This window comes from Zeugodacus cucurbitae, chromosome 2 (genome assembly GCF_028554725.1).
Source record: "Zeugodacus cucurbitae isolate PBARC_wt_2022May chromosome 2, idZeuCucr1.2, whole genome shotgun sequence".
NCBI lineage: Eukaryota > Metazoa > Arthropoda > Insecta > Diptera > Tephritidae > Zeugodacus > Zeugodacus cucurbitae.
Window position 1 is genome coordinate 21,171,100 of NC_071667.1, and position 12,352 is coordinate 21,183,451.

The 12,352-nt window shown below is 35.6% G+C and overlaps 2 protein-coding genes across 11 annotated transcripts in view; one reads left to right on the forward strand and one right to left on the reverse strand.

The window, feature by feature from the left end:
• The window catches only part of LOC105217179 (uncharacterized), a 263,745-nt gene that overhangs the window by 43,790 nt on the left and 207,603 nt on the right, over window positions 1-12,352 (reverse strand). The window lies entirely within an intron of this gene.
• LOC128919916 (uncharacterized) lies at window positions 3,100-4,638 on the forward strand. Its single transcript, XM_054225590.1, has one exon. It carries the CDS (start codon window positions 3,100-3,102, stop codon window positions 4,636-4,638), a length of 1,539 nt encoding a protein of 512 aa, XP_054081565.1.

The window sequence follows — 12,352 nt, forward strand, 5'->3', positions numbered from 1 at the left end:
TTAGGTAATTTAACATAGTTGTAATTATTACTGAGTGTGTGTTGGATAGATGTATGCATTTATGAATATATAAGAGATTTTAGAAATTGGCTACTCCATTATTCATGGCGTTAATCAAAAATTTATTAAATTACCGGATATTGTCAATCCTAAAGCAAGCTGGAGTTATAATGTTAAATTATTATAACCACAAACAAAAGACCAACTAAGGCGTGAACATGTATCTATCTAGGTTATAAAGTTGTCCTTTGAAACATGTAAAGAAATGCTAAGATGGGGTGCAACCGAATTTTTTATACCCTCGCAATTTATAAACATAGTTTTATTAAGATAATGTATAATTTGACCCATATATTCGGCAAAACTGCACTAGAATAACGAAAATAATCACATATATATAATATATGAGGGCTGAGATAATTCCTGAACCGATTTTACTCATTTTCACCACCAAAGTACACTATATCCAAGACAATATGCTCACTTAATTTTTTAAGATATCTCACATATTAACTGATATATGGGGTATAAGGACTTCCGGTGGGCTTTGCATTTGTTTTTGATAATCCGAAGCTAAGGGAAATTATGACCCGATTTTAACCATTTTTGGTACAGAGATTAGAAGAAAAAGATTCCGATTTACCGATATTTTTGGTGAAAACTTGCCCTTAGGCACTGAGTTTTTCGTGTTTGATATCCGGGGCATTGAAAATTTATAATCCGATTTTATGGATTGTGAATTGATTTCGCCCATTTTTCATCATAAGTCGCCAACGCCCCGCCCATTTTCCATTTTTTTGAAGTTCAGCGCAACTTCCCTCTGCCATTTCTTCTGTAAATTTTTTTTCTGATCATTAGTGAGTTAACACACTTTTAGTAATTTTCAACCTAACCTTTATATGGAAGGCGGGCGTGGTTATTATCTGATTTCAACTAGTTTGGTTTGCATAGCTTTATAGGTTTACGAGATATATACAAAAAACCTATTGGGGCGGACCACGCCCACGTCCCCAATAAATTACATCCAAATAAATTATAGTGCGATCCTTTGTACCAAAGTTTACTTTTATAGCTTTCTTCATGGATTATGGTGTTCGGTTTTCGACATTTTGTGGGCTTGTCAGTGGTCCGATTTCACCCATTTTCTCTCACGGTCCCAAGGGGCAGTGTACCAAGTTTTGTCAAGATATCTTGATTTTTACTCAAGTTTTTCGTTACACGGACGGACGGAACGATATACATGCGGATTTTTAGTCTTGTCATCCTGATAATTTTGATATATAGTATATAACCTTATATATATTTTGTGATTTTCAATGAGATAATATTTTTAATATTAAAAATCACCCTATCCTTTCTATTGGCATACATAAAGTCAATCAAGTAAGTAGTTATTCAAACTACTACTGTAGCTGTGGTAGGTTAAACTCTCATAGAACTTGAGATAGGCCATGTAGATATATTTCGAAAAGTTCTTGGCCATCACACAATAGAAGTAAAAAGTTACAGGGTGTCCCCTAATAGAACCAGTGGAATCTGGAAGATTCGCCGAACACCCAGCTTGGTTTTATAAAACTGTTTTCAATGAATAATGAATAATGATTCTAATTTACTCTCCTCTCTAGGATAATACATTGTTCTAGTATTCGAGTATACATGCACTGCTCTACAAAAGGTAGCTGAACCAAGCTTATCTTTAAATTATCTCGAGAAATGGCAAATTTGCCCTTGATTTCATATATAATATCTTTTACTTTCTCCTAAATACATTTAGCCATGAGCTTGTCGTGCCCTAAAATGGTAAAACAAAGTGAGTTAAGCGACAGTCACGTAATTACCGGCGCTCCTAGATATGCATTTATATATATATATTATATAAATCAATCGCCTTCTCGAAGGCTTTCAACGAAAGTCGTTAGGCTCATTAAAAACGAGTGAGGGTGTGGCCCCATTTAGCTTGTTGTTGTTAGCAACATTGATAAATGATGGCAATTGCGACTTAATGTGAGCAATTAGTACGATTTTTTTTGTCGATGTTATATATATGTCAAATACTATGTATATTGAAAAAATTAAAATCAAAAATATTACATATATAAATATTAATATTAATTCACCGGATGGCAGCCGTTACCTGATAAATATTTTACCCATGTGAGTGCCAAATGCCACGTGTGACCATTGTGTGGCTTAGAGCTTTTGAAATCCCTCACTGAAAGTGGTCAGCTAAATTAAAAATACATCGTAAAATAATAACATACACTCTCGTCTGTGGCAAATGACAAGCATAGCAAACTACAATCAATCAAAAATTGATGAATTACAACAACTTGTGCAGGCAGCAGTCAGCTGGTGTACAAGTTGATGTGCGTGTCATTCGTTTTTGCTATCGGATTGAAAATGATTGGAAGTAGTTTTATGTAGGTCGTTGAATTTCGCAATTTGTGTACAGTTTTGGTATTATTATTTTTACAATACGAGAGTTGCCAGAAAACTTTATATTATTTATAGCGATAACATTGGAATATGATTACAGATATCATGAAAATAGAGAATAATAATGAAATTGAACAAGTCAAATATATAAATACAACTCTCATTGGAAGAGACTCAGAGAACTTTCTAGTGTTGCCCCTGCGCAAATTGTCAAAGCGTTATATATGAGTTCCAGATTGTACAGAGGGGTTTAAACTCAAAAGAAATTTAGTTAGTTTGACATATTACTCCATAGAGTTGGCGAACGCTTTTAAAATATAATAATTTTTTGTAGATCAGTAATACTTGAGCTACCTGTGGGAAATAATATTAACAACAAATAAGGAAGTGCTAAGTTCGGGTGTAACCGTTAGTCCAGGAAGAGGTTACCTGAATGCAACCATATACCTGCTTCGTACACCTAACAGGTATAACAATTGAAGGGGGGAAGGCACACTCCCACAAACCCCTCGCTGACCTCAAACTGTAGACACAGGTAGAAAATTCAAATTACCTAAAGTCGATTGGTATAAAAAGACGACGTACGACAAAATTATTTCATTTCCAAAAAACAATTCGTTAAAGGAACAAGTACCTTTGAAGCTATCTAATCGAAAACAAACCATGACATCGAACATTTCTGTTAACCGTTATTCCGGTAATAAAGTCAATAGTTATAGTAACTACCGGCAAACAACACAAGCCGATTTTGCTAACAACAGCAAAAGCAGGCCTTCTGCTAATGAGAAAGGAAATCTCTGGAAAAGTGAAAATACATTTGATGTATCTCGTCGTAATATTCGGGAACGACTCACCCACTTGTTGGCATTAAAACCATTCAGCAAGGAAGATCTGTATGCGCGACTGAAAAAGGAAGGAATTCGAGATAATGAGCTCAAGTCCGTTGCTAGCATACTCATGGCTATTGCTCTGCTCCGTTGCCGTATGTACAGCCTTCGTGATCACATGTGGTACTATGTGAATGTAAATTGGCCCTTTTATACAGAGCATGAGCGAGATCAAGTCAAGCAGAATATGCCACAAGATAAGACTCCGCCACACCATCGGAATGATCAAGTCAAGTCACAAGATATAACACCACCACACTATCCGAATGATCGAGGCTCAGTTGTGACCCAGAGCCCAACTGATAACCTTATTGCTAGTCCCCCACAAGAGACGGACAATTTGGAGTATGAATATGCACCTCGACCAAAGAAGCAACGAATAAGTCATATGGTCACGAAAACTGCTACAATTATCCATCCTACGAGGACTAATTCCCTGCATCAAGTGAAAGACATTACGAGGAACAACAACGTCGTGCATAAATCCAATAATGCTGAAAACCAGAATCCAACTTATACTTATATTGATACTCCTCCACAACAGACGGACTGTTCGGAGTATGAATATGCACCACGACCAAAGAAGCAACGCATTAGTCATTTGGTTACAAAAACTGCTACAGTTACCCATCCTATGATGAGGGATTCCATGCATCAAGTGAAGGACGTTCCGAGGAACATCAACATTGTGCAAAAATCCATTAATGATGAAGAGTCACAACGACAACAAGGTCAGCACCAACGGGACTTTCAAAAGAAGAGTGAGGGTCTAATAGAATCAGCAAAAACTCCAGAAAGAAAGAAGCAGAGGATGTTGGAACTATTCGGAGAAACCCCTGTAAATAAAATCAGCAATGAGTCTCGGAATTACCTTCACACCGCTGCAAATGGCAACACAAAATTGACATCTCGTGTATCTGAGTATAAAAATTCATCCAAGACCGAAAACAACAAAATAGGCATGGAAAACTCGCATAAGAAGCATATTACAGACTTACGAGAAAAATTTCAATCCCAAATGGACTTGCCAAAGGAGAGAGAGAAGAGTCAAACAGTGACTGTATCGCCAGCAACAAGAAAGAGGAAGCGGATGCTCGAGCTATTCGGAGAAGATCCTATAACTCCAGCAAAAAGAACCACCTGTGATCATAAACCCTCCCACAACAAGAAGACACCTACAGACTCTAATATACAAACAATACACCAACGTGATTTGACAAAGAAAAGCGATAATTTTACGAAGTCCGCAACTCCTGCAACACGAAAAAGGCAAAGAATGATCGAGATATTCGGAGAGGATTCAGATTTAGAATGATGTAGCAAATAATTTAGTTTTATCTATAGTATAAGTCATGCATGTTATAAATTATTATTATTATTTAAGAATAAAAAGACAATACTTTTTTAAACAAATATATTGGTTTTATTAAGAATTTTCGTTAACTAACAATTACGTGAGATATTTTTTCCAAAGTACATATGGATTTCTTGCTAAATCTTTAAACGTCTGCTTTAATCATGGTAACAATCGTTGCTCGCAAGGACATTGTTTAATGGTTTTAATAATCTGATGGTATCTAATTCATTAATCTTAACTACTTAAAATATTAGGAAATACCGTTTGAGAATTGTATATTCAGGTACGTTTTTTTCGAATGTGAGTAATTCTTACAATAAATATTAAAAGGTAAAAGTTGTATCACAAGTATCCGTTCTCCAAGCCAGAAACCGGATCTCCATACTATTATCAAGGTAGTATAGCATCTTCTACAGACTGAAGTATGTCATAGTTAGAAAGGTATTCATCTCAAGAGGCATTTTGACTAATTGGAAGCGAAGTCCACCGGAAGTTTGAAAATCCGTATATCAGGTATATCGGTGCTACAGGAAGTATTGACCCTTCTTTAGAATATATGTTCGGTATCTGGGGTCTTGAATATCAATCAATATTTGTTCAAGGTTTTGTTCACTGGTGCTAAATTAGTAAAGTGAACGAATAGCATCTTCTACAGAGTGAAGTATGTCATAGTTAGAAAGGTATTCATCTCAAGAGGCATTTTGACTAATTGGAAGCGAAGTCCACCGGAAGTTTGAAAATCAACTCATAAAAGAAAGGTGCCTTAAAGCCAACAAAGCATATTAAATGACAAAATCAACTAATTTAACTAACATTTACCTACAATGCAAATGGTTTGAATTGCTGAATAATTTAACAGGACAACGAACTGGACAACAATGCAGAAAATGAAATAACAACAACAACAAAATAAAGCGCAACAGTGGCAATGAAGCAGCAATAACGATAAACTTTGCAATAACAAGGTATATAATATAACAAGCGCTAAAACAAAAGACGACGATTTGAGAGAAGAAAAGTGAAACAAAATGAGAAATATTTAGCAACAATAACAACAATGTTGCTTAAGGAAATTATATTAAGAATAAAAGCCGTGAAAATGAAAGCTGAAAGTTACGAAATGTAACACAAAAGCAATAAGGCAAACAATAGAGCCACAGTTATGCGGAAATATATTTACATCTACACATACACCGCGCACCCGCACACAGTGACGTTAACCATTATCATCGGCGCACGGTTTGATTGCGTGTTGATATTGACATAGTTTTCGCTTACAAGGAGTGCTCTAGACTGGGCATTTATTGATTTCGAAAACAATAAGCAAAATGTGTAGGTATGTTGGTGGGAAGTCCGATATTTCCTTGTAATAAACACGGCAGAGAAATGCAATAGATATGAGCTAGTTTACAACAAAAATTACGGTACTTTTAGAGCACTCTTTGAATGCCGTTGTAGTTATAATTTTTCTTACCTCTCTCAGTTCGTGTTTGTCATTTTTCAATATTCGGATAGAGTACTCTCATGTTCCCTCGCTTAAACTTTAAATATAAGTTTATAAGTTTAGTAAGGAATTCTTAAGGACTTTAATCATATTAATTAATCTTTAGTGACGACAAATCTAGCACTACCAGACTAGAACTAGCCAGACTGCCTGTGTATATATTTACTTTCTCCATGATCTTATAGTTCACCACCGAGCACCACACCTTTCTACCGAGTACTTTTGCTCGAATGATGCTAGCTGAGTTTGGTAGACAGATAGAGATACAGAGATGTCAAGATCCTTGGAGTATACCCCCGTTACCACACCGCAATTTTAGATCTGTCGATATATATTGAGATTGTTGATGTATCGAGCCGTAATCGATCGAATTTTCAACATTGTTGGGAAAGATTGCATTCTTATTCATAAAGTAACGTTAGGACGACATATCATTCCAAAGATCGAAGAATTATTTTTGCGGCCAAAGATAATATTTCCAACTACTACTACTATATAAGTATATCATACCACAATATCTTATAATGCAAAAAATACTTTAACAACGCAAGGCCTTAAGGTGAGAATCAAACAAGCCATTGATGGTATATGGTGAAGAGTATTCACTTGAAGATGCTTTAATGCGTAAATAAATGAAGAGGCCACGTGAATCGCCTAAAGCAATAACGTGGCTTTAGCTTTTTACTTTTTTATTTCCTTGAAAAAGTAGAAAAAATTGTGTTCCTCAGTGCGAGCATATAGTAGGTTTAAATTTCTCTGGGGATGAACAAGATAGCAATTTTGGAGACAGCAAAGTGTAAATAAAACAAAATAAACACATTTTATACAAAATATCAAAAACACAACAAGAATAAAGCTCAAGTCGATTAACATTTTCATTTGAGAACAGGGCAATTAATGTTAGCCGAAGGTCAAGACACTAAGGCTTCCTTAACTCACCAAGTGTGGGTTTTCAGTTGATTTAAACACAACTTTTTCAGTTTTTTTTTTCACTTTTACCCATTTCATGTGAAACAGCAACAAACAAACAGTCCCTCTCCCGTTCCAGAAAGCACCAAGTTGGTTTATCATGATTTAACTGCTACAGTTAGCCGCAAAGGCAAAGAGCAGAAAAATGTCAACACACAACAGCATATGTGAATGTAAGTATGCATGTGTGTACCATACAAACGGAGTGATATGATATAGGGGTCACATGAACTTGTGCAAACAATAGTAAAGTTCAACATTTATTCCCTTTGTGAGAAAACTTTTCAGATTGACCTCGATGCTGCGATGACAATAACAACACACAGCATATTAAAAAGTATATTCGTGTAACGGAGAGTTTTTTATTTGGATGTATGTATGTACATTGTTCTATTGTAAATATTGACACACATGCCAAAAGTTACTTTAAGAGCAAGGGTAATGGCTGGAAAATAGTTGCACTACGAGTATATGTTGACCAAGATCTCAAACCTCAGGAGACCACAGACATCAACCGCAACAAATGTAAACTAGCTGGCCCGGTGGCAATCGTCGTGAATCGCTTAAGCAATAACGTGGCTTTAGCTTTTTACTTTTTTATTTCCTTGAAAAAGTAGACAAAATTGTTATGCATTTTGCATAATAGTTCTGTATCCAATAAACGAAACATAATTAAGCTGCTCTTCAATAAAGTTGCAACAAAAGCGCCATAACACGTACGCGGCCTGGTAGCTTTTATCGTAAGTAGGCAGAGATGAGAGTGAACAAATGAATCAAGAAGATAAGATTAAAAGCGCTTATGATAAAAAAAGTAGCAACTAAATGCCTAACATTGGATTTATTTTCTTTGAAGAGCGCAGGGCTACTTAATACTGACAATAATGGATATAAAGAATAGTGAAGTACTTATGAATAATTTACCACATACTCAAGAAGAATCTCAAGATATAAATATTACTCCTGATTGTAATGAATTACAGCATATTTTTGCTACCAGCTCACCAAAAATCACTTTTCAAATGTGAACTCATATTTAATTTGATTATTTTATTTTGTCTTACTTTCCACAAATACTGCTAAACGGACTTCCGCAACAAACACATATCGCTAAGCACATGCAGCAGCTGCAATAATTTACGATCCACAAACGTAATAAAACGGATTTACAGCAGCTTAAAGCGTTGACAGTTCTGCGTGAAGAGACCCATAAAACGGCAGGAAACGGAAGCATTTAAAATACGGTATTACTTGGAAATCCCGGTGACTTAACTGCAACGCCGCATAAAGATGTTCATTTCATACCAACGCAATTCACTCTTCTGGCTAAATGATGACTATGTTCGCATAGTTAGAGCGCGGTTAATGCATAGCAGTATAATTGAAGCGTAACTACAACTTCCATTCAAACGTTTTGCCTTTGCTTTTGTTGTTGTATTCGCTTTTGTTTTTGTTCTTGCCTAGCGTAACTGCATTGTTGCGCTTGTTCACATCGAGTGCTGCTTGTGCTCTTGCTAGTAATGAATATCTACGTTGCTGTTGTTAAGCATGACGGCAAAACGGATGTGTGCTTCCTGTTGACATGCTAAAGTGTCTACCTTCGTGAGTTTGATAAAATCAAGATTACAGCAAAGATGCCGGTAAATGCGAGCATTAGGCAAAACACCTTGAAGAAGTTGAGAGCAGAATTTAGCTGTTGGAGGAATATTAGAATGAATTCAGCCATGACAGTGCTTTGTTTTATGCTATGAACATAGTAGAATGAAGGTGAAAAATTATAATTTTTATTCTCTCGCAACAAAGTTGCTAAGAGAGTATAATAGTTTTGTTCACATAACGGTTGTTTGTAACGTCTAAAACTAAGCGAATTATATATAGATTATATATACCAAAGTGATCAGGTTGACGAGTAAAGTTCAAATCCGTCCGTCCGTCCATCTGTGCAAACTGTAACTTCAGTAAAAAATTGAGAAATCTTGATGAAACTGGGTACACGTGCTTTTTGGCACCATACGAAACTTTCGAAGATGGGCGAAATCAGAGCACTGCCACGCCCACAAAATGGCGAAAACTGAATATACATAAAGTGCCATAACTATTATACATAAAGTGCCATAATTTTGCTATGAAAGTGAAATTTAATACAAAGGATTATACTAGTGAGAGGCATATTCGGATGAAATTTTTTTAAGAAAGTGGACGTAGCCCCTTCCCCTACTAAGTTTTTTGTACATATCTCATTAACTGCTAAAGCTATATCAACCAAACTCTCTACAGTCGTTTATTTTAGGCACTACCTTATACAGTCCAAAAATGGAGGAAATCGGATTATATCCACGCCTGCCACCATACAAAAGTTATGTTGAAAACTAACATAACACATTGGAACATAACTTTGCGCAAACACTGCATAAATAGCATTATGCTTCCTTCTAAAAATCGCCGAAATCCGACCATAAGTTTTTAAGGCCCCATGTATGGAACATGACGTCCACAGAGCTTCTAATAAATTTTTTACCGAAAATATAAGTAAATCTCTCAGATATTTTGATGAAATTCAAAGGGGACCAAAAATGAGTGAATTTGGTTCCTAACTTCACCTAACTTCCATATACCTATTATTAGGGTTTCCAAGTGTCAAGTCTAATTGTGTGTTATATTAATAAAATTAAATAAATAAATTGCGAGAGTATAAAATGTTCTTCTTAGCCCTTCTTTACTTGTTAATATAATAATTATTACCCTTAGGTATTGGCTTATATAATTCTGATTTATCATTTATGAAGTTTCATATCAGCCAAATTCCTCTCTTGAAGCTATAGATGACGATCATCATACAAAAAAATGTCGCTCATACGCCGTGACAACGGGTGTCATACAACATTTGTTACTCATACGCCAAGTCTCACAAATTTCATTTAACAATTTATTCATTATATAAATTATTTTCCAACGTAAACATTAATTATACAAGTAATTTAATATAAAACAAAATACTATTATACAAAACCAAAATTGAATACACATGCTTGAACCAGAGACCTCCTCGCAAATTATTAATAAACAAATATCCAGCAAATACACAAACAGCTAAATATCATAAAACTTATATAAACAAACAATCTAATATAAATATATATGACAAGTGAAACCTGTCGCATTGCATACACATAACCCTTATCGTAGCGACCCATGCAATCCTTAGGCTGCCAACACAATTTATAACCTAATTTGTCTGGTCATCGAGCATACTTAATCCAATTTAGCCATAAAAAGGGAACTTAAAGCGTATAAAATACATGTGACCCTTTTTTCGGTAGGCATTAATATATGTATGTATATAAGTAGATAAGTAAGCAATCAATAAACATTTACATAGGTTGGAGCAAATATATAAGTACAAAATATATGTATATGAATTAAGCTTTCATCTTTGACTGCATGTGACGCTGATATTTAAAGGTTCGTTATTATCGGCTCTGTCATGCAAATCATGCAATACAAAAACAAATAAACAGCTGATGGCCATTTGAGTGAACTGTGGGGACATTACTCTGTTTACTTGTGTTTTTAGAATTGTTTTTGTTTTTATATAATTTATTTGGGTTTGACTATTTTGCTAAATGAGTTTTCAAAGCGTTTTGGGATTACTGGTATTATTGTGTCTTATTATAAACATTATATACTATTATATTATATAGTAATATGCTTTTAGTATACTAGCATTCCTGAGAATTAAGTTCATGAAACCTTTATATAGTATACATATATTTACGATTTTCTAAAAAACTTAAATATAAAATACTGTGAAAATGTGAACTTTGGAACTTGACTTTGATTATTTATTAATTTTTTATTTCAAAAACTATCTTCAGTTCATATACTCACCAATCAACTGGTAAGAGCTACAGAAACAATTATTCGCAACCAGTGACTTGTTACGAACAAAAGGTAGCTTTAGCTGGTACAGGTAAATGCGTTATTAGTGAAACCACAACAACATGCAATGGCATTGCATGCACTCAGGTACATAGCCACAACAGTTGCGGTTATGTTACACGTGCACAGCGTATGGACAGCATCAAGCCTTGAGCATCATGCAACACGCAGAGATGCATGCACCGGGCAATGCAAAATCAGCACACAGCTTCAAATATACCAAAAGATATATCTACGTTTGTGTCTATGATGTGGCATATGGGTATTTAATCTGTGTGCATGCACTTGCTGCTCGGCCTTTTTTTCATGGCCGTCACTTGCTGGCAAAGAGACCGCAAGTGCTTTCTACTGATTTGAACAGAGTGGGCGCAGCATGCATAGTGATTCACCGCATAATGGGATGTTGCAAATCAGTACTAATCAAATACACGAATAGTCAGTCAAAGGAACCTGCGAGGTTCATAAGAAATTTTTGAAGAGCATCGCAGGTGAATTTGTCTTTGCTGTTTTTCGGATATCTGAAACAGTAATTGACATATTCTTCTTGTAAGGTATAAGTATATAATATATATAAAATCGGATCAGAACTTCCCCTAGCTCCCATATACCTAATAATGTGCGGGCTTTATTCCGCATATATACGTTAATATGTGAGATATCGAGCATATAGTCTTGTATATAGTTTAGCTTGGTGGGGAAAATTAGTGAAATCGGTTTAGGAATTCGTCAGCCCTTATATACCATATACGATGATATTCGTTATTCTATTGAACTGTATGCCGAATATATGGGTCAAGTTGTGTATTATCTTAATAAAATTACATCAATAAATTGCTAGAGCAAAAAATGTTCGGTCGCACCCGAACTTAGCCTTTCCTTACTTGTTGTTTTTTACTTTTCATAAGAAGTTGGCAAGTTTCATCAGGGGATTGACATTTTTAGCAGCGACATCTACCGTCGATTTTTTATTATATCGATGTTAATAAGCGTTTTAATCGAGCAGAGGCCGGTTAGTTGATCAATTCTTCTTCTTCTTCTTGACTGGCGTAGACACCGCTTACGCGGTTATAGCCGAGTCCACAACAGCGCGCCACGTATCCCTCCTTCTGGCCAATTGGTTATACCAAGCGAAGTCAGGTCCCTCTCCACCTGGTCCTTCCACCTTCGGCTTCCACCAGCGGGTACTGCATCGAATACTTTCAGAGCCATCGTAGCCGCTGTCTTTTTATTCGCTGGACTAAGTCTATGTCGTCGAATAACACA

Coding starts and splice junctions, on each gene's coding strand:
- LOC128919916 (XM_054225590.1), top strand. CDS start 3,100: ATGACATCGAACATTTCTGTTAACCGTTATTCCGGTAATAAAGTCAAT.